Source organism: Schistocerca gregaria, chromosome 6 (assembly GCF_023897955.1).
Source record: "Schistocerca gregaria isolate iqSchGreg1 chromosome 6, iqSchGreg1.2, whole genome shotgun sequence".
Lineage (NCBI taxonomy): Eukaryota > Metazoa > Arthropoda > Insecta > Orthoptera > Acrididae > Schistocerca > Schistocerca gregaria.
In genome coordinates this window covers 416,600,536-416,628,043 of record NC_064925.1, presented here as the reverse complement: position 1 = coordinate 416,628,043, position 27,508 = coordinate 416,600,536, and the positions used below count along the sequence as shown (strand labels likewise).

General features: G+C 43.7%; 1 protein-coding gene across 1 annotated transcript in view; it reads left to right on the top strand.

Moving 5' to 3' along the window:
• The window catches only part of LOC126278287 (thyrostimulin beta-5 subunit), a 137,353-nt gene extending 111,987 nt beyond the window's left edge, over positions 1-25,366 (top strand). The window contains exon 3 of the mRNA XM_049978296.1: positions 23,387-25,366. Within this exon, the coding sequence (XP_049834253.1) occupies positions 23,387-23,632 (246 nt within the window). The 3' untranslated portion in view covers positions 23,633-25,366. The remainder of the gene's footprint in view (positions 1-23,386) is intronic.
• The last annotated feature ends 2,142 nt before the right edge of the window (positions 25,367-27,508 follow it).

Below are 27,508 nucleotides of genomic sequence, written 5' to 3'. Positions count from 1 at the left end.
TTCGTTATGGGTTTAGAACTTGACATCTGTTAAGGTACGATATTACGCCATTCGACGAAAATTTGAGAGGATTTTACATGTTACAATATTCTGTATGGATGTCTGAATCCGAACTTGAGGTTAGCGGAGTGAGACTTATAAGATATGTTTCGTATAAAGTTGTTTGATAACAAAGCAGAAGAATTAAAAAATTGATATAAAATTAGGAAAAGCTACGTTTTACAATAATTTGTCACCATGGACTCGACCATAGTAATGACTATTGGACTAATCATTATAATTGCGCAAAAAATCTATTAAGTCTTTCCTTTCTCCCGTGTTCGTGTGATCGTCATCTCAGTGCTGACATTTGCTAGGGAATAAAGTTTCCAAACGAAGTCAGTATTATTTACAACTCAGAATTCAGGAACATTAAATACTCTTCCATTTTAACGAAACACACAACCAGCAGAAGGAATGTCTCCATTCATCGATTGGGTGTTGGTACGCTGCTGCAACATTACGTAAGCGAGTTCCATACTGAAATCCACACATATTGTATGAATGGATGTGTGTGTATGAGTGTGTGTGTGTGTGCGCGCGCGCGTACGTGCGTGTGCGTATATGTATGTGTGTTTGTGTGTGCTCCACATCTCCTCCTCCTAAACCACTCGGCTGATTTGAACCAGACTTAGTACACATATCCCTCACTGTCAGACAGCAATCGTTTGTGGGTAAAGAACCACCTACCTATCGCAGTTCAGAAGTCATACATCAAGATATGCGTGGAAAAATGTCGCATCATGCAAGACAATTAAACTTAATACCTCTTTGCTACTAACTCCATTCGCAATGTATTTCTCAGACGGTATCCACATATGCCAACTGATTAACCTCACCTGTATAACGTTGTGCAATTCATAGTTCAAAAATATAATAACATAAACACTGTGATGCGTGAAAAATGCCACATCAGGCATGATGTTTTAATACATTTAATCTTTACAACTAAAACACTTCTTTTAAAGCGGTAAAAAATTCTTTATATGAAGAAAGTTAAATGAATTTTATTTTTAAAATTATGTACATAAATAAAAATTTTTATAATTTGAATGTTTTTGACTGTAATCTTAGTCAGAGGTAACTTATCTCAACAATTATCAACAACACTAAGCATTAGACAAAGATGTGGCGTGTCTGCAACTCAATTCAGTTTCTACGTAGATAGCCTGGTCATGACTTGGAATTGAAATGTCACTTATGGCATATATGTAGATCAACAGGGAGAACATACAGATTATCGGCCATTAGCGTGGGTACAAAAAACATAAGTGAAGTTGTACCAAGTAAGGGACGGGATCCCTTTGGATCCGAAACATGGGTTCCCCCGCAAAATGATATGAGCCAAGTCCAGACTGAGGAAATGAGATTTCTTAACATTAAATAGCGCACCACAGAAGATAACTTCAGAAATGAAGACATTAGGAATGAATTAAAAGTTGATTTCGCACACAAGACAGTAGATCTAAATAGAAACATCTGATGGGTACATGTAGACAAATTCTTTCCCACGAAACCAAACAACAGGACAGAGGGAAAGACCATGGAAGAGATAGATGGACCTTGGTGACTGTGACAGGTCAAATTACGTAATCCTTGATGGTAAGAGAAGAAGAAGGTTTTCACATGAATGTGCGAAAAAATTAAAATTCAGTACAAGATACTGATGTTGCTATGGAGTAACGGTGACGCATAGAAATGATAGTGTTTTTGGAGGGGGCCTGTTGAGTACTGCATTGAGAGACCTGTGAAACCGCAGGGAGAGTATGGAGGAGGGAGGAAAGGGAAGGGACGAGTGAGACTGAGTATTGTTGACTAGTGATGGAAAGGAGGGTAACTCTCAGGATGGATTTCATCGCAGGATAGTGGCAGTTCATGGAAGGTGAAATATGGATGTAACGTTATCTGCGGTTTTGAATGTTTCAGAAATAATTTACAGCGTCTTTTGAGAGGAGAAGAGAATGTGTTGGTATAGAATGCTAGTTGGGGAAGGTAGGCAGATGCGGATGGTAAGCTGACGTGCGTGTCTTTCTACGATTTGCAAAATTTAGAAGACATGGAGGTTCAGGCAACGTCGGCGTAAGTTATGACGGGGTGGGTGAGGGGTTTAAGTTAAGGATACTGATAGAAGGATGGAAACCCTAGACGTGGTCTGATATTACACTACTGGCCATTAAAATTGCTACACCACGAAGATGACGTGATATAGAAGCGAAATTTAACCGACAGGAAGAACATGCTGTCATATGCAAATGATTTGCTTCTCGTAGCATTCACACAAGTTTGGCGCTGGTGGCGACACCTAGAACGTGCTGACATGAGGAAAGTTCCCAATCGATTTCTCATACACAAACAGCAGTTGACAGGCGTTGCCTGGTGAAACGTTGTTGTGATGCCTTGTGTAAGGAGGAGAAATGCGTACCATCACGTTTCCGACTTTGAGAAAGGTCGGATTGCAGCCTATCGCGATTGCGATTTATCATATCGCGACATTGCCGCTCGCGTTGGTCGACATCCAATGACTGTTAGCATAATATGGAATCGGAGGGTAATACGGAACGCCGTGCTGGATCCCAACGACCTCGTGTAACTATCAGTCGAGATGACAGGCATCTTATCCATATGGCTGTAAGGGATTGTGCAGCCATATCTCAATCCCTGAGTCAACAGAGGGGGACGTTTGCAAGACAACAGCCATCTGCACGAACAGTTCGACCACGTTTGCAGCAGCATGGGCTATGAGCTCGGAGACCATGGCTGCGGTTACCCTTGACGCTGGATCACAAACAGGAGCGTCTGCGATGGCGTACTCAACGACGAACCTGGGTGCACGAATGGCAAAACGTCTTTTTTCGGATGAATCCAGGTTGTGTTTACAGCATCATAGTGCTCACATCTGTGTTTGTCGACATCGCGGTGAACGCACATTGGAAGCGTGTATTTGTTATCGCCATACTGGCGTATCACCCGGCGTGATGGTATGGGGTGTCATTGGTTACGCGTCTCGGTCACCTCTTGTTCGCATTGACGGCACTTTGAACAGTGGACGTTACATTTCAGATGTGTTACGACCCGTGGCCTTACCCTTCATTCGATCCCTGCGAAACCCTAAATATCAGCAGGATAATGCACGACCGCATGTTGCAGGTCCTGTACGGGCGTTTCTGGATACAGAAAATGTTCGAATGCTGCCCTGACCAGCACATTCTCCAGATCTCTCATCAACTGAAAACGTCTGGTCAATGGTGGTCAAGCAACTGGCACGTCACAATAAGCCAGCCGCTACTCTTGATGAACTGTGGTATCGTACCTTTACACGCCATCCAAGCTCTGTTTGACTCAATACCCAGTGTATCAAGGCCGTTATTACGGCCAGAGGTGGTTGTTCTGGGTATTGATTTCTCAGGATCTATGCACCCCAATTGCGTGAAAATGTAATCACTTGTCAGTTCTAGTATAATATATTTGTCCAATGAATACCCGTTTATCATCTGCATTTCTTCTTTATGTAGCAATTTTAATGGCCAGGAGTGTAGTTTAAATCGATTTTGGACCGTGTGTTTGATGTAAGGACACTGATAGAAGGATGGACACCCCAGGCGTGGTCTCATAGTAGTTTAAATCGACTTTGGGCCATGTGTCTGATGTAAAGATGTGCATACCATGTTAGGTTCCTGTCAAGTTTCAATCGTGATCTCTTGAGTGTAGATAAGAAGGTCGAAATCTGAACACAGTGATTATTAGTGATGCAGGCAGAGATAGTTACTGGTCTTTCTATTAATTTGGAGGGTGTGATTGTTACATAGGTTGTATCGTCAGCATATTGCAGGTGAGTGTGGTAGTGGGGATTTTTGGAGTAGGTGTTGTATACAAGTTGTAAAGGTTTACCGACAGGACAGAATCTAGAAACGTACCAGCAGTTATGTTGCTCAGCAAATCCAACTCTTGGAGTGTGCATATAAATTTTTAAAGTTACTACTTGGAGCAGACGATAGAGAATCAGGCCCAGTTCATACCATGTGTCATATCCGGCACCTGGGGCACCAATGAAGTGCAATGTTGCCGAAGACAGGGCGCCGCTCGTAATACATTTCCACACCAGCATATGACAGGCACCAGCTCCTGAGCATCGCCATCTCACCTGCTCAGCTCACAAAAAAAAAAAAAAGAAAAAAATCCTGACCCCACTGGTGACTATTGCAGTTGCATGAAATATGAGGAGGAAATGTGTGTGGCTGATTGTGATATACATAGGATGATGACCAGACATGCACTTGATGTTATGAAAGATTATCTGTACATCTCTTAATGGACATTAATATGGGCAATGACCATCCTACAGCTTTATTACGGTTTGAACTCTACTGAGCACACTTTGAATGAGGAGGAATGGAAGCCCGTTCTTCCTCAAGAGCCCAACCCAGAAAAGGTTTTAACTCATCCCAAAGGTTATCCATTGGGTTCAGGACGGGACTCTGGGCCGGACGATCAGTTTCAGGTATTTTGTTGTTCACAAACCATTGCCTCACTGATGCTGCATTATGACAAAGTGTGTTGTCTTGCTGATATATTTATTAATCATCTCCGAACTATTTCTCTACCGTACACACAACATAATGTTATATGTGAATGCAGGCATCCAGTGATGAAATCTTCTGTGGTGGTTAACCGAAAGGATGCATAGTTTTGTCACAAAGTTTCGATGAGTTTTGTACCGACCATCAAGACGACACCACCACGCGGCTGATCAAACGATAGGATTCTTAAGAGCAAGAACGACCCGTAAGCTAATAACGCAAATCACTCTCCTACCGTAACATAATGTCCTACGTACTTCACTAGTGACAGTACACAAGACAACAAGTAACGTTCTGCATGCATCTGCCACACCGGAGCCTTTCCATAAGATTCCCAGTGGGTATATCGTGATTCATTACTGGTGATCACTCATTGCCAATCATTGCCACTCATCCACTGTCCATTGGCATGTCTCTTTAAATCCGCAGACGTTCTACGATCCCCATCCGTCTGTATGTGACCTCAGCTGGGCCTTGGTTTAGCTGTGGTTATTCCTTCGCTTTCCCACTTCACAGTTAGATCACGAATAGTCGGTTTGGGAAGTCTCAGGAGGGTTGAAATGTCCCTGGTGATATCCAGTGGCCAGTGCACATTCGAATTCACTGAGCTCTCCTGAACTACCCAATTCTGCTATTTCCGCTTCTCTACCAGCTACACAATTCTCCCCACGTCCTCTTATACTGGTGGTTTCACCCCTCGTTGTATCCAGTGATTAACTCCTTATATATAGCGGTGTCTCAGTACTTTTTATCTGACAGTGGAGGCAGTTGATCAAAGGTGGAGCCTCTTGCGGTACCCCACTCCTATGCTTTTACGGAACCTACTGAACGGGACCGAGCGAGGTGGCGCAGTGGTTAGGACACTGAACTCGCATTCGGGAGAACGACGGTTCAATCCCGGGTCCTGACATCCTGATTTAGGTTTTCCGTGATTTCCCTAAATCACTCCAGGCAAATGCCGTGGTGGTTCCTTTGAAAGGGACGGCCGACTTGCTTCCCAGTCTTTCCCATAATCCGATGACACCGATGATCTCGCTGTCTGGTCTCCTCCCCCAAATGAACCCAACCATACTGAAAGAATTATCGATACCTTGTGGGCATCATTCCCTCTGCATCCTCGGCATACAGTAGATGCAACGTGGACACGTGTTTCAGTGAGCGATGGGAACATTAGAGTTGTCCATAAAAATGTAATGAAATGACACGGTACAGAAGCGTAGTCTTCGCCGTGATTGAGGACCCAGGTCAGCTAATGAGAGACTTTGTTTAACAGCCGGCACGTGAGCGCCATGAAGAGGAGAGCCATGATCCGCCCGCCTGCCCCCCCCCCCCCCCCCACGTGGGGGCCATTCTTTACGGGCACAAAGGCGACAGTGCGGGCGCCTTATGGCCGGCGGGATCACCGCCCTGAGCACCGCGACGTGGGCGTCGTGGGCGCCCGCGGGCATTAGCGCGTTATCTGCCCCGCCGCGGCGCCACAGGCGCCGACACCGACAGGCGAGCCACATCCGCCCTCCCGTCTCTCGTCTCTCACAAAAAAGTATATAGAACTTAGCAGAGCCGCCTTTAATAGCTGGCTACGCTTACTTACGGTTTGCGAACCAACCTTATATGTAAGGACAGAACTACAAGACATTAACGAAGTGCAGAATTAAGACAGTTTCCCATTTAGGCTACGTACTTGTAAAGACCTCTTCCTTGTTAACTACTTGTTTCGGCTTAACAAGTAATTTTCAGCAGTTAAGATGCCATACACCAGATGACTTCAAGTGGAACCGATTTACGGTGTAAAATGTTGGTTACTTCCATTTAGTCCATCAGGCCAAAATTGGAACTTTTTTTGTTCAGCATACATAATCATATACACCGAGGTGTGACAGCGATATGCACGTATCAGACAGCAGTGCTATCGAGTACGCAAGAAAAATGGTTCAGTGGCACAATCGAATACGAAATAAATTTAAAAAAGTCGTAGTCTTAACACACTCGAAACTTAATCTATAAAGCATTGAAAATGGCTCTGAGCACTATGGAACTTAACATATGAGGTCATTAGTTCCCTAGACTTACAACTACTTAAACATAACTAACCTAAGGACATCACACACATATATGACCGAGGCAGGATTCGGACCTTCGACCGTTGCAGCGGGGCGGTTCCGGACTGAAGCGCTTAGAACCGCTCGGCCACAGCGGCCGGCCGTACGCAAGACATAAAAGGGCAGTGCATTGGCGGAGCTGTGATTTGTACTCAGGTGATTCATATGAAAAGTTATCCGGCGTGATTATGACCGCACGACGGGAATTATCAGACTTTGAACGCGAAATGGCAGTTGGAGCTGGACAGATTAGTTATTCCATTTCGGAAATCGTTAGGAAATTCAATACCCTTACCGTCACGGTGTCAAGAGTGTACCGAGAATACCAAATTTCAGTCATTACCTCTCACCGTGGACAACGCAGTCTCCGACGACCATCATTTAACGACCGATAGCAGCGGCGTCTGCGTACAGTTTGAGAGCCAACATACTCGCAACACTGCGTGGAATAACCGCTGAAATCAATGTGGGACGTGCGACGAAGTTGTCCGTTAGCACAGTGTGGCAAAATTTAGGGTTAATGAGCTGTGGTGGCAGGCGATCGACGCGAGTGCCTCTGCTAACAACATGACATCGCCTACAGCTCCTCTCCTGGGCTCGTGATCATATGGGTTGCACCCTAGAGTTGTGGAAAATCGTGGCCTGATCAGATGAATACCGATTTCAGTTGGTAAGAGATGATGTAGGGTTCGAGTGTGGCATCGACCCTACGAAGCCATGGGCCCAAGTTTTAAACAACTTCCAACGACTTGTTATGTCCATGTTACATCTAGGTGCTGCACTGCGCCGGGAGAAAAAAGGTTAGTCATGATATTAGGAGGTATCCCGTAACATTTGTCACAGTCTATACTGGGTGTTTATAATTAAAGTGCAGCTAATCTCGGGCGTTTAGTGTGAGCTGCAACTATCGTGTGGCAGCGAAACCTGGCAGATATTGTAATGCGTTACTGTGGAACCGATTTTTGCCGAAGAAAAAATAGTTCCCATTTTGTCCACTAGGTGCAAATCTGGCGCTTTACACTGTTGGTATGACATTCACGCTGTGATTTGACAAGCTATAGAGTGAGTGAACAGTGTGGCCATCTAGAAGAGAGACTGTGGACTGTTTGTGAAACTGTTTTACGTGAACAGTCGCATTTACAGAGCTGTGTTGAGAGAGTATCGCCGACTGACGTGTCTGAGGAGAGGCCGGATGTCATTACATGGTTTAAGAAAGATGATAATGAAATTCGAAAACACGAGTGAGCTCGATGTGGCACGTAGAAGAGGAAGGCGGCCTATCCGGTGGAAGTTAGTCACGAAGTTGGTGTACCTGTAACTGACCTTGCAGCACGCCAGGATAGTGCTACTGCTCGTGAAGTTTCACGAGAAGTATTCATCGCATGGTCAACACAGAAAATTCTGCGGTTTGTTTTACGGTGATACCAGTACAAGATCCATACGGTGGGGCAATTGAAACCTCATGATCCGCAACAACGTTCTAAATTTGCTCTTCAGTTACTGGCATAGATCGAAGTTCATGACACATGGCCGGGGGATATTCTGTGGGAAATGTGTTCGCTATTCCTAATATGAACCACCTTCGTCTGTACATTAGGATGACGACAATGAAAATTTATGCTGGGGCTTGAAACAGATTTTCGTCTTTACACGAGCGATGGCCTTAACCACTTCCACCATCCGAGAGCGAATCACGAACAGACCCAAACTTCCATATGCGGTCATCCATGTGTCAGAACCAGCGCTCGTACGTTAACGCAATTCCCGTAGAGAAAGGAAATTGTTATTAAGAGTCGAGGGCATGTCCGAAGTAACATTGCGCCGTACTTCTTAATAACACAGTAAATATTCTGTGGAGTCACGAGGCACATTTTGCACTAAAGTGGTAGTGAATACACAAAACTGTCCACTTTGGGGTAGTTTTAAACCGCTTACTGTGCACGAAGAGTCACGACACTCCCCTTATGTGTGTACTGTGGTTCGCAAGCGCCTTTATTCTCGGTCCGTTCTTCTTTGAAGAGAATATTCCCAAAGGGATTGTCAGGTGTACTGTGAAGTCTAAATGGTTCAAATGGCTCTGAGCACTATGGGACTTAACATCTGAGGTCATCAGTCCCCTAGACTTGAACTACTGAAACCTAACTAACCTAAGGACAGCACACACATCCATGCCCCAGGCCGGGTTCGAACCTGCGAACGTAGCAGCATCACGGTCCCGGACTAAAGCGCCTAGAACCGCTCGGCGACAACGGCTGGCCCTACGAAGTCTGCCCATTGTCGTGACCGCCTTGTGCAGCATGTAAGTCCTACCTTCGAGGAGCATAAGGGTGTGAAAACCACTTTTTCATGCAAGGTGGGGCAACAGCTCATGTCGTTCGAGAAATTAAAGATCTGCTTAGTGCAACCTTCCAGCAACATTTTAGCTCCATACGTTTTTATCATACATGGTCTTCAAGATCACTGGATCTGGATCCACGTGACTTTGGGCTCTGAAGCTATCTAGAAGTGCACGTTTACCAGGGATACGTTCGGTCTCTAGCTGATGTGGAGGGCGGTATACAGGAACACGTTGCTCAGATCCAACTGGAACTGCTATGGGTAACTTTCGATCATGTTATTTTACGGATGCAGCATGTTGTCGACGTCTCCTTTACTCATGCGGAATAAATTGTGTAAGGGTCAGTTCATTATACCATCTTCACTACTGGCCATTAAAATTGCTACACCATGAAGATATTGCGATTTATCGTATCGCGACATAGATGCTCGCGTTGCTCAAGATCCGATGACTGTCAGCAGAATATGGAATCAGTGGGTTCAGGAGGTTAATACGGAACGCAGTGCTGGATCCCAACGGCCTCATATCACTAGCAGTCGAGATGATAGGCATCTTATCCGCATGGATGTAACGGATCGTGCAGCCACTTCTCGATGCCTGAGTCAACATATGGGAACGTTTGAAAGACAACAACCATCTGCACGAACAGCTCGACGACGTTTCCAGCAGCATTGACTATCATCTCGGAGACCATGGTTGCGGTTACCCTTGACGCTGCATCACAGACAGGAGCGCCTGCGATGGTGTACTCAACGACGAACCTGTGTGCACGAATGGTAAAACGTCATTTTTTCGGATGAATCCAGGTTCTGTTTACAGCATCATGATGGTTGCATCCGTCTTTGGCGACATCGCGGTGAACGCACATTGGAAGCGTGTATTCGCCATCTTTGTACTGGCGTATCACCCGGCGTGATGGTATGGGGTGCCATTGGTTACACGTCTCGGTCACCTCTTGTTTGCATTGACGGCACTCTGAACAGTGGACGTTACATTTAAGGTGTGTTACGACCCATGGCTCTACCCTTCATTCGATCCCTGCGAAACCGTACATTTCAGCAGGCTAATGCACGACCGCATGTTGCAGTTCCTGTACGGGCCTTTCTGGATACAGAAAATATTCAACTGCTGCTCTGGCCAGCACAGTCTCCAGATATCTCACCAACTGAAAACGTCTGGTCAATGGTGGCCGATCAACTGGCTCGTCACAATACGCCAGTCACTATTCTTGATGAACTGTGGTATCGTGTTGAAGCTGCATGGGCAGCCATACCTTTACACGCCAGGCAAGCTCTGTTTGACTCAATGCCCAGGCGTATCAAGGTCGTTATGACGATCAGACGTGGTTGTTCTGGGTACTGATTTCTCAGGATCTATACACCCAAATTGCGTGAAAATGTAATCACATGTCAGTTCTAGTATAATATACTTGTCCAATGAATACCCGTTTATAATCTGCATTTGTTCTTGGTGTAGCAGTTTTAATGGCCAGTAGTGTAGGTAATGCCTATCTCACATTTTCTCCCAACATCCCATTATATATGCAGGTATTTATATACGCCTCTGAATTCACAGCGCCAGATTGGCACCTGCTGCTCAAAATTGGAACAATTTGTCTCCGGAGTACATCGGATCCGTGTTAACGCATTCGCATATGTGCCAAGTTTCGTTGTCATACGACAATTAAAGCCTACACTGGACTTGTCCGAGTAGCTGCACTTTAGTTATAACTACCCGATATTGAAAAGGGATGGCTTACCAATTGTAATGTTCGTGGTAGTTTGACAGTTATCGATTTTCCCGACGAAGTAAAATGATACTAATTCATTAGTGAATGAAAGTCACTATCTGATTAAATGTATCCTACAGGCAAGCGGAAATGGTCTCCAAATGTCTCTAGAAGCAGACCCGCCATTGTTAGAGAAGGCGAGGAGTATTGTGGAGTCAGTAGAGAAGCAATACAGCAGAATGGTTCGGTCAGGATTGGTCAGTGACTTCGAACGAGCGCTAGTCATTGGATGTGTCTGTCAAGACGACTCAGTGACTTGAGAAGTGGACTAGCCGCTGGATTTCACCTGAGTACCAAACTCATCGAGACATTTCTGCCCTTCTAAAGCTTGGTGATGAGACTGTGAAATGTAATCGCGAGGAAACAACTACAGGTAAACCAAGAACCAGGCAGATCTCATGGGCTAAAGGACAGGGATAGTCGATAATTTCCGATGACGTTGCCAAAATTAATGAAGTCAGCGGAAGGTATCTCTCGTGACTGCCAAAGTGCCCTCAGTAGTCCACCTACCACAATGACTGTATGTACTGAGTTAAAAATGGGGTACAACGTTCGAGCAGTTCATCGTAAGTCAGTTTTAAGCGACGCTTCAGAGGTTGTAAGGAGCCACGCCAGTCGACGGAGAATGAAGAAACGAGTGATTTAGAGTGATGAACCACGCTATGCCCTGCGGGAATTCGATGGAATTGTCTGGTTATGGCGAATGCCAGGAGAACTTCAATTACCATCACATGCAGTGCAAGCAGTGAAGTACAGAGGAGGTGGTGTCTTTCGTGATTGGCGTGTGGTCCCTTATTTCGCTTATGAAAACAGTAAATGCGGAAGGATCTGGACGCATTTTACAACAGTACTCATTGCGTATAGTTGAGAAACACTTCGGAGACGATGATTGTGTTAACATGGCAATGGACGATGTCGTAACTAGAATCTGTGAGATATTGGTTTGTGGATAAGAACATTCCTAAAATTGTCATTCTACAGTTTCTCCCTGCATATTTCTTGCTCGAACAGTCCATGGGTGTAATGCCGGTCCATTGCATCCAACGGGCACATATATTTCGGCGATCAGACTTGTCGCCAGTTCTTCACCGCACCTGACGATGGCGACATGTCTGATAGCCAAAATATTGTGCCTGTTGGACACTTTTGACCCGCAGTACACCCGTGGACTGTTCGAGCGTTCCTAAAATTGGCTGACTTGATCAAAATCCCAACCTAAACCCAATGGAACACGTTTAGTAACAGTCAGAACGTGGAATTCGCTCCAAGCTCCAGCGTCCAACAACATTGCATCCCGTGGTTTCCTTTTGCCATTCCTCCACAGACACTCAGATATCTCCTTGAAAATGTCTTCAGCCGGATTCAAGCAGCTCTAAAGTCGAAGGGTGGACACACTCATATCAGTGCCGACTAATAGGTTTCCGGATACATTTGATGACATAGTGTATTAATGACAGACAGGTAACTTCACTTTCAATTTAATTAAAGTTGCCATCTACCTTTGGTAGAGATTACTTTGGGATAGTGAAGGTGTCTTTCTCGTGGATGTGTTGCCAAAAGTATCATCCATTAATTCAAAGACACACTACAACAGCGATTATGCTTAGTATGGAGTCTACAAGTTCTTGATAGCATTACAGAAATAGTCACACCAGATGTCTACGCACAGATCAAGAGGTCCCCGCAAATTACGGGATGGTTGTTTACAGGCACGCAGCTGGCGCCCGATATGTGTTCTAACGGGTACAGATCAGGCACATTTGCTGGTCAAGACATCAATGTGAGTTCATTATAATGCCCCTCAAACCACTGTACCTAGATTCTGACCTAGCATCACGGACAGTTATCCTATTGGAAGAAGCCATCGCTGTAGGGAGGACTGCTAGTATAAAGCAATGCAGATGGTCCGCAATAATGTTCACTGCTATCGTGATGCCTTCGAATACCACCACAAATCCCATGGAAGCCCAACTGAATGCACACGTTTGGTGCAGTCATTCTTCTGGATGAATGCGTGTAAGGACACAGCCATCGGCTTGCTGTCAAGAAAAGTGATTCATTCGATTCCATATGTGGTCAAGACAGTAGTCCGCCAGTGGCGACCAGCTTAGGCTTTTAGAGACTCTTTTTTCCAGCCCCAGCGCCATAACAATGTGCCCTTTATCGAAACCGCTTATATCAGTGGATTTCCGCATTTGCGGCCTGCATTCAACCACGCGGTCGGAGGTGGTCACAATGTTTTGGCTCATCAGTGTATATGAAGACTGAACAAATTCTGGAACCATACTCTGTGATTATATTTTCGTTGCACATCTCTGTCTCTGCTAGGCAGTATGTCGTAGGGTACTTTTTGTATTATTTTTACTTAGTTCGCTACTGTTTCGGTAGCGAATGGCACGTGAAACAGTCAACTGCAGCTAGGCTTCCGTATATCGTTGAATGTATATATACGACTACACCACTAAGTGAACTAGCCTATCAGTACAGACTAACCGATTTGTGGCCCAGCGTCCACATTTCAACACCAGATCTGCTGCACGGGGAAAAATAAACATTAATGGCTTTCTCTCGCTAATGTCTTTGGAGATACTAACCAAAGTAGAAACCTACTACTCCTAATAGCAATAATTATTTGTCTGAAAATGAAGTAAATACTGATGTAATGTTGTTGTCACCAATAAAAATATGTGCACTTGTACTAACACCCCATATACATTAAAAACCGAACCGACTCACCTTGAAGGAATTACTCAAATAGAACGGAAATCGGTAAATATTATGTAACCTTCAGGCAGAGAAATGATACAATGTCAGAAAAATTGGATGACCTGTTCACGATAAAGAGTTTTACAAACTGAGCACGTCAATAACGCATTGGTTCACCGCTACCCTTATGGAGGCAGTTATTTGGCTTGTTAACAAAACGGGGCATAGAATATCGTTGACGTACCACTGTGCCGTAAGGATGCCGCAGATGAAGAAGAAGAACCGACCCACCACGAAGGAATTATCCAAATACGACGGAAACCGGTAAATATTATGTAAACCTCAAGACAGACAAATTCATCTCTGGCGTTTAAGCAAGCAGTTATTCGGCTTGGCAACAAAACGTGGTATTGTAATCATGTATCTGTCTGGAGGCTTACGTAATATTTGCCGATTTCCGTCCTATTTGGATAATTCCTTCATGGTGAGTCGGTTCTTCTTCTTCATTCGCGGCATCCTTACGATACATCGGTACATGAACGGTATTATACGCCCCGTTTTGTTGGTAAGCCGAATGACTGCTTCCATATAGGCCAGAGGTGAACCAACCCGTTACTGACTTGCTCAGATTGTGAAGCTCTTTATCGGGACGTACCGCTGTGACATATGGGAGCGCGGATGACAATCAAAGAGGTCCTGCTATGTACAGGAATGGCAACCCAAGCTATCACTCCTGCCTGTCTATAAGGCAGGCAACAGTAAGGTTGGTTCCCACCGCTGTCCGGAGCGTCCCCAGTGACTGGTCATCGGTAGCCATTTCGAAGCGGGACTCATCACTTAAGACAATTCTACTCCAGTCAATGAGATGCCAGGCCGAAGTCGCGTATGGAAGCGCCTTAGACAGTGGCGGGATACCAGCCAGACTGTCATAGTAGGACCCCTTTGATTGTCATTGACAGCACCCTTATTTCACAGAAGTGCGTCAACAATATTCTACGCACAGTTTTTTTTCCCCTTGACGGTAAGCCATCGTGGGCTTACATTTGAGCAAGGTAATGCCCGCCCGCACGTCACGAGAGGTTATGCTGATTGTCTTTGTGCTTTCCAAACCTTACCTTGGCAATCAAGGTCTCTAGGGCTCTCCCCAGCTGAGAACTTCTGGAGGATTATGGGGAGCCCAGTCCAACGAACTCGTGATTCTATCTAACACGCCACTTTGACGGAATTTGGCACGAGATCCCTCAACAGGACATCCAACAACGCTATCAGTCAATGCCGAGCCGGATAACTGCTTGCATAAGGGTCTGATGTGAGCAAGATGTATGAGACATGCGAAATACCCTCAGACATAAAGAAGATTATAATAATTCAAATCCCAAAGAAATCAGGAGTTGACAGATGTGAAGATTACCGAACTATCAGTTTAATAAGCGATGGCTGCAAAATACTAATTCTTTACAGGCGAATGGAAAAACTGGTAGAAGCCGACCTCGGGGAAGATCAGTTTGGATTCCGTAGAAATGTTGGAACACGTGAAGCAATACTGACCCTACGACGTATCTTAGAAAATAGATTAAGGAAAAGCAAACCTACGTTTCTAGCATTTGTAGACTCAGAGAAAGCTTTTGGCAGTGTTGACTGGAATACTCTCCTTCAAATTCTGAAGGTGGCAGGGGTAAAATACAGGGAGCGAAAGGCTATTTACAATTTGTACAGAAACCAGATGGCAGGTATAAGAACAGAGGGGCATGAAAGCGAAGCAGTGGTTGGGAAGGGAGTGAGACACGGTTGTAGCCTATCCTCGATGTTATTCAATCTGTATATTGAGCAAGCAGTAACTGAAACGAAAGAAAAATTCGGAGTAGGTATTAAAATCCATGGAGAAGAATTAAAAACTTTGAGGTTCGCCGATGACGTTGTAATTCTGTCAGATACAGCAAAGGACTTGGAAGAGCAGTTGAACGGAATAGACAGTGTCTTGAAAGGAGGATATAAAATGAACATCAACAAAAGCAAAACCAGGATAATGGAATGTAGTCGAAATAAATCGGGTGATGCTGCCGGAATTAGATTAGGAAATGAGACACTTAAAGTAGTAAAGGAGTTTTGCTATTTGGGGGGCAAAATAACTGATGATGGTCGAAGCAGAGACGATATAAAATGTAGACTGACAATGGCAAGGAAAGCGTTTCTGAAGAAGAGACATTTGTTAACATCGAGTATAGATTTGAGTGTTAGGAAGTCGTTTCTAAAAGTATTTGTATGGAGTGTGGCCATGTATGGAAGTGAAACGATAAATAGATTGGACAGGAAGAGAATGGAAGCATTCGAAATGTGGTGCTACAGAAGAATGCAGAAGATTAGATGGGTAGATCACATAACTAATGACGAAATTTTGAATAGGATTGGGGAGAAGAGAAGTTTGTGGCACAACTTGACTAGAAGAAGGGATCGGTTAGTAGGACATATTCTGAGGCATCAAGGATTCACCAGTTTAGTATTGGAGGGCAGCGTGGAGGGTAAAAATCGTAGAGGGAGACCGAGGGATGAGTACACTAAACAGATTCAGAAGGATGTAAGTTGCAGTACGTACTGGGAGATGAAGAAGCTTGCACAGGATAGAGTAGTATGGATAGGTGCATCAAACCAGTCTCTAGACTGAAGACCACAACAACAACAATGGACAAACGCTTCTTGACTTGCTCAATTTCTGGATGTCTTTCTTTTGAATAAATCATCCAATTTTTCTGAATTGTAGTCTGTACGTGTACATCACATCTTCCGATTTCCTTTGCATTCAGATAATTCCTTCGTGATGCTTTGTTTTTGTTGCCTTACAATATGTATGTGGTTTGATTTTATCCTACAGAGATTGTTCGTGAAACCCTACGACTGTGAAAACAAATTACAAATGTTTTGTTGACCGCCAACTGACAGTACATGCACTAAGCGTCGTCTTCCGCCAGCATTCTTCGGTGCTAGCATTTCGTTCGAATTTACTAGCACTGCGACTTTACTACTCCAACAGCATCAAAGGAAAATATACTCGAGGAACTTTCGACGTTGTCCAGTAGATAGTTTAGGAAAATTCAAATGGCTCTGAGTACTATGGGACTTAACATCTGAGGCCAAGATTCCCCTAGAACTAAGAACTACTTAAACCTAACTAACCTAATGCCATCACACACATCCACACCCGAGGCGGGATTCGAACCTGCTGACAAAGGGTCAGGCCCAATTAGGAAATAGTTTTGAGGATCTGTTAATTATATAATACGTTCCATACTGGCCGTGCAGTAACCGTAAATGTACACAAAAATCTGCATTACTGTAGCAATGTTTTCTGAATTCTGATGTAATTTTCTGTACTTCACTTTCTTATAGTATGTCACATCTGCATGATATATCGGTACAGAACTACCGTCCAAAACGCAAAAGTACAAGAGCTCTCGCGTTTCAACGGTGGCATTGATTGCGCAATGGAACGATGCTGCGCTCGGAATTCCGCCCCTGTTAACTCTTACAGATGGAACAAGTCCATTCCAATCAAGGATCCCATACCCGCTGGGAAGAGCTGTTAATGAATTACATCTGCCACATGGAATGCTGCGGTGGAAAGTTGCAAAGGGACAAAGGCGTTACAAGGCGTGCGAATAACGCCCAAGCAGGGGTGGGCGTTTCATTCAGTCAAGGCTGCAGTGGGGAAAATGGATGACGGAACGTTCTGAAAGAATGAATACAATGCAGGCGCGCCAGTGTCACACGGAGATGTCTGCGCATAACAGGTTGCGAGACGGAACTGTGAGTTGCACAATGACAATGTACGAATGGTAATGATTTCTTTGAAATTACTTAAAATTTCAAATAAAGAAGAAAAGCTTTGTCATAAAAACTGAATAGATTTGTCATCGCCATTCATAAACGAAAGGAATGATGAGAACTCCCATTTCTGTGAATGACTCCTGCATTACTAATATTTTAATAGGGGCCAATACTGAACATATTTTTAGCTTAATACATTAGGTGCGACTCGCTAACAGTGTTTTCTTCTTCGTAGTTAATGTTTCTTGCCCCTCGATCCCTATGGGTTGGAGGTAAGCTGCCAGCGATAGAAATAAACGTTCCATCAGTTTTGTAAAAAGATTAATTTCATGTTTTCAATGAAGAATGGAAAGAACAGAGGGTAAAATAAAAATATAAAATAATTTAAAAGTCGATGGAGACGCGATCTAAAAAAGAAAGCACTTTAGTTTCAGTAAAAATTGAATGATCTGTACTGAGAAAAAAGATAGCCGAAGGGAAACACTAGGAGTTCTGTAACGTTGCAAGGTGTGGATATAATCACAGGAGTCGAGTGTGGGAGGACAAAAAGTCAGACTGGGGTGCAGGCATGACCATGGTATGAACAGGAAAGTGATAAAGAGGGATGGGGAGGAAAGGGGTAGTCCTAACGTCGAGTGGAATATGTGGGGAAGAATTATAATTGACAGTGTGGGTAAATATCGTAAGGGATTCTGGGACAGGAAGACGGTAGCAGTTTCATTGGGAGATGATGTGAAGTGTGTATAGATTTGGAGTTGTTGGAATGTGTGGGTATAAACCCGGCAGCGTACAGGATTGTTGGAGTCGAGTTTTCGGACAGTATAGGATGTGCGGTGGTCATAATTGAAGTCATAGTGTCCACAGGACACAACAACTGCACCAGTCTGTAGAGAAAAAGCAATAATGTACGCCACTTTATAATTTTACTGGGTAAGCAGTTTCGACTCATTTGTATGTCATCGTACATCATCCTCAGATCCGTTGCTTAATAAAATGGAAAGTAAACAGGATACTACAGCACAAAGATGCTCTTATAGATGATACTTTCAGTTTTTTTCTTTTTTTTTTTGCCTCTTGAAACACCAATCACTTCGGCCACCATGGTTATGGGTGCATCTATCTTATGAGTAGCAACAAGTTTCCCTCGTTAGAATTTGCTTAGCTCCGCAATAGTGCACTCACAACTACACAGAACACAGTTCTGAGCGCGACTGACACTTGGAACGTAGATTCCACTGCGCGGGTGCCGTTCATGGCCAAATACAACAGCACAACGCGCAGGCTAGGCTAGCATCTTTATTTATGTGCAAGCATGCACTTCCCGTGGTGTTTCCATATTTTTGTTCAACCCCAGTACATCTTAATGAGTAGATTATAACACGGTTTTAAATTTTTAAATCCAGTCAATAGGTTTATTAAAAATATGAAACTCAAATTTCTTTGTTCCTGGATGCTGCCAGACAGACAACGTGCAACTCTGATCGTGCACCGTGCGCTGTGTTAGCTCTTTAGTAACGTACTGGTTTGATGCAGCTCTCAATGCTACTCTATCCTGTGCAAGCTTCTTCATCTCCCAGTACCTACAGCAGCCTACATCCTTCTGAATCTGCTTAGTGTATTCATCTCTTGGTCTCCCTCTTCGATTTTTACCCTCCACGCTGCCATCCAATACTAAATTGGTGACACCTCGATGTCCCAGAACATGTCCTACCAACCGATCCCTTCTTCTAGTCAAGTTGTGCCACAAGCTCCTCTTCTCCCCAAATTCTATTCAATACCTCCTCATCAGTTATGTGATCTAGTAACATACTGGGTAGTTATAATTAAAGTACAGCTACACACAGATGTCCATTGTGCACTGTAATTATCATAAGGCAGCGAAATGTGGTATATTTTCTAAGGCGGAAGTCATTTACCCTGCAAAAATTTCAAATTTTGGTCACTAGGAGCAAATCTGACGCTGCGAATGCAATAAACACATGTAGAAATGTTTCATATGTAATGCGTTAGGAATGAGACTAGAGCAGAAAAGTTCAAACAAGTGAGAAAGGCATAACATTCATTCATTCATTCATTCATTCATTTCGTATAGGCCATCTGCGGACCACGTTATTTCTACTGTCTTGCTTTACGTGTTCTGATGTTTGCCCAGTGCTCTCGCGTTGGTTCTCGGTGTTGCTCCTTCCTCTTCCGGGTCCAAGCCTTTCCTGTTTTTAGTTTTGTTTTTTCCTGGAAACCCTGCCACGCCATAAGCTTCTCCTTGAGTGGTACACGGGCCAAGATATCACCATGGGCGATCCCCACTTCTTTAAGACCTTTCTCCACCTCTGTGAACCAGGCCAGTTTTCTTCTTCTGAAAGTAGGTGATCATACGATTGATGAATCTTACAGGGCACATTCGGTGGTATGTCCATAAAACACAATCCTTTCCGGATTATCGGTTATCTTCTCTAAGTGGGAATACAGTTCATGATTATGACGTCTTCCATATTCCCAATTCTCTTTGGTGAGATCTAAGGCCTGTCTCAAAATCTTCCTTTCCTTGGCTTTCAGTTTTTCGATTAGGCCTTTTTTGTTCATTACTAGGCGTTCAGAGGCGTACAAGATCTCCGGACGGATAACGCTACAGTAATGCTTTAACTTTGCATTGAACGATACTGATCTTTTGTTGTAAATGTTTTTGGTTAAATGGAATGGCATTTCCATTTTGTTCACGCGCGATATGAAGGCTTCTTTCTCTGATAAGGTGGCTGTTACCCATTCTCCGAGATACTTAAACTTTTCAGCTCGCTTAATTTTGCCTTGACCCAATACAAGGTTCCTTGGTGGTGAATTTATGTTCGTTATAAACTCGGTTTTCTCAAATGAAATTTGGAAGCCAGTCTTCTGAAGCTCATTAATCTGTCTCTCAGTTGTTTCCATGGAATCAGAAAAAAATGGAAGGCCATCTGTAAAGCCGATATAATCGATTCAAGAATTTGTTTCTTGTAACCCAGCCTGACATCATTTTTAATTCCTTAGTTTACCAGTTTTTTCCGCCACTCACGAATCATCGTCTCGAGGGCACAGTTGTAGAGCAGAGGTGACAGCCCATTTCCTTGCCTCACTACAGTCTTTATTTCGAAAGCTTCTGATGTTGCTCCTCTAAATTTCACTTTTCAGGTTGTGTTGGTTAGTGTTTGCTCGATTATCGTTTTGGTCCTCTTGTCTCGGCCAAGTTCTTCTAGAATTCAGATCAGGGTTCTACGATCAATCGAGTCGTATGCATTTTTGAAATCCACAAAGGTCACAACAAAATTTTCATTCCTGAGCTACAGGTACGAAAGGATGGATATGAGGTTTATTATCTGTTCGACGCACGATCGCCCCTTCCTGAAACCTCCTTGAACGCTCCCAGCTGTGGGTCTAGCTGTTCTTCTGTCCACGTTTGCAGAGCTTTCGACAGAATCTTATAAATTGTTGATATGAGAGACATAGCACGATAGTTATTTACATCTGTTCTGTAGCCTTTCTTGTGAAGAGGATGAATCAGAGCATAATTCCAACCATGTGGGAGTCTTTCAGTTTCCCAAATCTGGCTGACAATTTCTGTTAGTTTATCTACTGCCTTATCTCCTGCATATTTCCAAAGCTCAGCAATTATACAATCTTCCCCTGGTGCTTTCATGTTTTTAAGCGAGTGAATAATTAGCTTGATTTCCTCTTTCGTGGGTGGTGATGAATTTGGGTGTACTTCTACATAGTCGGTAAAGCGAAATGTGGAGTTTGGAGGTTCACAATTCATAAGAGCTGTAAAGTAATTCGCTAATATCTGGAAGTTGTCTTTATCATCGTGAGCTAGCTTCCCGTTTGGAGCTTTGAAGTGTAGGCTTGGAGGATTGTACTTGGTGAGAATTTCCTTAAAAGATCTATAGATGTTTCGTGTATTTGTCTTCTGGAAGTCTTGTTCAATTTGGGCCAACTTCATTTCTGAAATGTACTCTTCACTCGCCGTATGCAGCGTGTTTTCTAGCAACCAGAAAGTTAGTTTTGTTAGCCGTATTTCTCTTGGCATTCCATCTCTGCCACACATGTTGTCTTTGCTTCACTGCTGCCTCACAATCACTGTTCCACCAAGCATGCTTCTTCGGTTTCAGAAGCGGAACAGTTTCCTTTTCTGTTCTGACTAGGGCTTGTATCAACTCTTCCCTGCACCCTGGATGTAACGATAGAAGTTTACGAGAGAATTCTCGATTGGTTTTGCTGCCATAAGATAATTACAGCCCACACTGGACGTCTGCGAGTAGCTGCATTCAGTTATAACCATCCGGTAAACGGAACTGAGGATGAGCTGAAAAAGGATCGAAACCAATTGTTCAAAAAAAGATACCTATATGGTGTTTGTTGTTCTTCACGTGTACGAAGTGTTAAATGATAGAGGAGAAGCAGGAATTTGATTAAATACACTGACGGCCATTAAAATTGCTGCACCAAGAAGAAATGCAGATGATAAACGGGTATTAATTGGACAAATATGCTTTACTGCAACTGAATGTGATTACATTTTCACGCAATTCGGGTTCATAGATCCTGAGAAATCAGTACCCAGAACAACCAACTCCGGTGGTAATAACGCCCTTGATGCTCCTGCGCATTGAGGCAACAGAGCTTGGATGGCGTATACAGGTACAGCTGTCCATGCAGCTTCAACATGATACCACAGTTCATCAAGAGTATGACTTGCGTATTGTGACGAGCCAGTTGCTCGGCCACCATTGACCAGACGTTTTCAATTGGTGAGAGATCTGGAGAATGTGCTGGCCAGGGTAGCAGTCGAACGAACATTTTTTGTATCCAGAAAGGCAGAAAGGCCAGTACAGGACCTGCAACATGCGGTCGTGCATTATCTTGCTGAAATGTAGGGTTTCGCAAGGAACGAATAAAGGGTAGAGCCACGGGTCGTACACATCTGAAATGTAACGTCCACTGTTCAAAGTGCCGTCAATGCGAACAAGCGACGACCGAGACGTGTAATCAATAGCACCCCATACCGTCACGCCGGGTGATACGGCAGTATGGCGATGACGAATACACGCTTCCAATGTGCGTTCACCGCGATGTCGCCAAAGACGGATGCGACCATCATGATACTGTAAACAGAACCTGGATTCATCCGAAAAAATTACGTTTTGGCATTCGTGCACCCAGGTTCGTCGTTGAGTACACCATCGCAGGCGCTCCTGTCTGTGATGCAGCATCAAGGGAAACCGCAGCCATGGTCTCCGAGCTGATAGTCCATGCTGCTGGAAACGTCGTCGAACTGTTCGTGCAGATGGTTGTCGTGTTTCAAACGTCCCCATCTGTTGACTCGGACATCGAGGCATGGCTGCACGATCCGTTACAGCCATGTCGATAAGATGCCTGTCATCTCGACTGCTAGTGATACGAGGCCGTTGGGATCCAACACGGCGTTCCGTATTGCCCTCCTGATCTCACCGATTCCATATTTTGCTAACAGTCATTGGACTGGACCAACGCGAGCAGCAATGTCACGATACAATAAACCGCAATCGCTATAGGCTACCATCCGACCTTTATCAAAGTCGGAAACGTGATGGTACGCATTTCTCCTCCTTACACGAGGCATCACAAAAATGTTTCACCAGGCAACGCCGGTCGACTGCTGTTTGTGTATGAGAAATCGGTTGGAAACTTTCCTCATGTCAGCAGGTTGTAGGTGTCGCGATCGGCGCCAACCCTGTGTGAATGCTCTGAAAAGCTAATCATTTGCACATCACAGCATCTTCTTCCTGTCGGTTAAATTTCGCGTCTGTAGGACTTCATTTTCGTGGTGTAGCAATTTTAATGGCCAGTAGTGTAGTATACAATTCGCGTGGGAAAACGTAAAATGACATGGAAAGCTGAGCGGTGGTCATGGCGTTCAAGGATATAGGGGAGAGGTGTGTAACGTTGTTAGTATTTTAGTAATGCGTCGAACACGGCCCATGTCTACAGCGGTGATCCCGCGTGCCTGCAGATCTCCGACTGGCGGTTCCCGTACAAGCGCAGCTTCCACCCGGTGTGCCTGCACGACGCCCGCGAGCGCCGCTCGGTGCGGCTGCGCAACTGCGAGGAGGGCGCCGCCCCCGGCACCGAGCGCTACGAGTTCCTCGAGGCCGTCTCCTGCCGCTGCGCCATCTGCCGCTCCTCCGAGGCCAGCTGCGAGGGACTGCGCTACCGCGGCCAGCGCTCCGGCCCTTTCAAAGCGCTCGGCCGCCGGTAGAGGCGAAGCAGTTCACGCCAGCCCAACTGTCGCGTTGCCAGCCATCCACTCCACGTATACAAAACTTCGTACTAACGCTGGTTTACCTTCCCTTCTGTTCTGTCTCCTTTCACACTTCCATATAGGCTCATCTACCCTAGCAATTTTTTCTGTCATTCCTCTCCCCCCCCCCCCTTATAATCTCATCTGGGTTTTTATCAACTACCTGTCAACAATTATTATACCAATGTTCTTAAACGTACGTCTCTCTTCAGCCTTTCCCAGGAGACTAATGTAGCTCTCTGGTCTGCTATGAGCCTAAACAGGCTACCATCTGGAGACAACTCGATCTCTGATGCGCCTCCATAAGAACAGCATGGGCACCTGCATTTCCTACTTCCCAACAGTAACCACCACTAACTGCCTAACTTAGGCAAAGAAATATATTGTGGAATTTACGCAACTTGTGATTTGATCCATTATAAATGGTTTTTGAACGCCTGCGACTGTAGATACAATGTTTGTTTATAAATAAATAAATCTTCTGCTACCAGTCACGATTTTTTCTTTATTTTACTATTCGCAGGTCGCGTTTCGAGAAATAATTCCCACCATCAAAAGAGATGGCTTAATACACACCAAAAAACGCACTTGAAAATGGGAATTATTTCTCGAAACGCGTCGTGCGAATTGTAAAATAAAGAAAAAATCGTGACTGGTAGCAGAAGATTTATTTATTTATAAACAAACCTATTACACAACTTGATCTGGTGGCAGAGCAGAAAGCCATGTATTCTTACACCTTTTAGGTTCTGTTGGCTAATGTACAGAGTACAGATATTCTCTGGGTCATCACACGAAATTTCTGTTCCCTTTAATACTTAACCTGCTTTGAACTACTTTCTCACAAAATACATTATTTCTGCCAAACTGACCCAACCGTGGTGGATGGCTACAAACTGACACGATCTCTTACCATTTATGCCAAAGATTACTTTCAGTATTACCTTAGCTGTAAATCATTTTTACTGTCTGCCTCTGGTAATTAGGCTAAGTATGTATAATTTATTCGTTCCTATTGAAGACGCTGAACCGTAAAACTTATGTGTAGCTCTCATTATCAATTGTACGACTCTTTATGGGTTTTTGTTGAATTATTGAGTATATCTCACAGTACCCCGTTATGTAACATCTTCACTTACTGCCTCTGTTGCCAAATTAAGTTCGATTTCTCGCAGTTTTTCTTCTTTTTTTTTACAATAAAATCTTGATGAAAGAACTAAGTTACTTACCTGTCCATACATACTGTGTTATCTATTCAAATTAGTCAACATTGTTAGTCAACATTGTTACGTTACATGTACAATTTATTATTCCCGAAAAGTCTCAACTGAAAACTGTTCAAATATAACTTACTACAAACTGCATTACGCTTAAAAATATTACCAATAATTTGGAGCTTAATTTAAAATCTCAGCTTCAGATTGCTCTGAAAGAGACGGGTGATTTCAGAATTCTTTTCCTGGATCTTTGCTGTAGCGTATGGTACAAATGAGAAATAGTACAATTGACTCTGTTACTTTTATGCTGAAGAAAACTTTTATCTATGTACGCTGTATATTATTTACCTCAGCTGCTGTTTTTTTCTTGTATGTTTGTTGCCATATATTTTCACTGAATGTTTAGTATAGAAACTAGTTTTAATTCATGTATCATGATATCGTGTTATCTGATTAGAATAAATAAATATTTATAGTATTACTGGATGTTTAAGTGTTATTCCTCTTTAAGCTCATTGAACTACCCTGGAAGATTACATGTACAGTGGAGTTCTGTTTATAGCATATGCTTAAAAACGCTATTTTCCAATCTACTCCACACTGTTTCCTGTACAACACTCGTCGATACAACTAAACTTTACCGATCCGCCTCCTTCCACGCCCCCGGAAGGTATATTGACATTAACCTTTCAAAAACTTTCCGTGTCTACCGCTGATGCTTTTACTGATCGATTTTCTTCAGAATAAGCAATGACGCAAGCTCTTTGTAGAGTCTTCAGAAAAAGAAGAAATATTATGTATGGGCTGAGCGCCGAAGTGCACATCTGTAAGAGGATTGCGCAGACTTCCTTTGTTCGGATATTAAAATCCTCGGCAACCCAGAGCAACAGGAACAATTGCGCTTCTTTTGTAGCAGACTGATTTTTCAGAAAATCGTTTAGAAGGAAGAATCACACCATGTATTTGCCAGTTGAGAACTGTGGACGCATCCCTTTCTACAACATTTCAATCTTGTGACTTACACAATTTTTTTTATTCCATACAGTCATGATAAACTATTCTAAATACTTCTGTAAAAATATACAAAATACAGCTTAACACGATGCGAAAGTAACACAGATGTGTGTGGAAATATTTTAAATACGTTGCAAAGATACACTACATCACTAACGTCACTGAGCAGGGCTACAAGAGCTATCGGACTGCTCGTGACTGACTTTGGTAAAGAGCAGGAAGGGAGAAGATCACCTGACCATTCACACGCAGAAACGTAATAAATATCCTCAAAAAGTGAGAAAATAAATAAAGGACTTTTGCAAGAAGCACTTTGCGCAAAATATAATCATGCTTAGAACAAACAATAAGACACTGTACTCAAAGTAATTATGACCCTCTAATATCAACGCTTGTAGCGTCCACGATGTACCGGACATTGAGAATTAAAGCAGAGCATACTGAAAAAAACCTACAGTCTTTCTCTCCCAACGATGTCAGATTCAAACATCAATTATGCAGTTACGCTCCCTCGCTATGACGGAGATCATTGTTTAATAATTTCCCAACTACTGAAGTGCAAAATACTGAGTTGACTCATAAGTTCGTTAGCTTTTCGTTACAGAGCAGCCACAAAGAACGCCTGGGAACACACCTCCCCACGTTACAGCTATGAGAGAGAGGTTTCCGGCCTTTGTGCCTACACACTTCACACGTAAGGTCATGCACAATACAAGGCATGTCCAGAAAGTAAGTTCCGATCAGTCGCGAAATGGAAACAACATTGAAAATCAGAAATGTTTTATTTGCGACAGTTGGATCCACCTTCCAGCTACTTCTCTACATAGTCGCTTCTCCATTTAGGACATCTGTCGCACCGTTATACTAACTTTCCAATACCCACGTCATAGAAGGCAGCTTCCCGCCAATTCTCTATGCTCATCTATAGCTCGTTGCCTTTGCAAAAACGTTGTCTTCATGGCCAGTAGTTAATGTGAACAGAGATGAAACACAGGGGGAGCCAATTACAGGCTTTAGTGCGGGTGATCAAACACTTCCCATCGAAAACGCTGTAGGAGCATTTTCATTGCCCCTGCAGAATGTGACCTAGAATTGTCACGAAGTAGGTAACGTATGACAGTTCTGCAATGTGGGCTGCTTAACATCAGGCGAAATCTTTCACCAGGACCTCATACTTGGCCAAAGACACTATTTTCTACGCATCTTTATGTGCTCACCATGCGCTCAGAATTGAAAAATCCAAGTGATGCAACCAACAAGGATACTAGAGAAACAGTCGAACACATATGTGCAAAGCGTTATTAGATTTTCACAGTGGTTTCTGTTTCTTGACCGATCGGAACTTACTTTACGAATATCCCTCGTATAACTAAATTAGGCGGATCGGTTTAATAGACAAACTGTGTATTTCCTCCAGTATACATCATTATTGTCGAAATTCCTCCACAATGTGGGTGTTTTCAGGTTGATGAACTCTTCGAGGTCAGTCTGCAGTCCTCCAAGGAGGTGAGGCGTTAACCATTCAGGAAATTCTGCAGGGAACGGAACAGATGAAAGTCGGACGGGGCAGTATCTGGCGAATACGGGTTTTGGGATAACACAT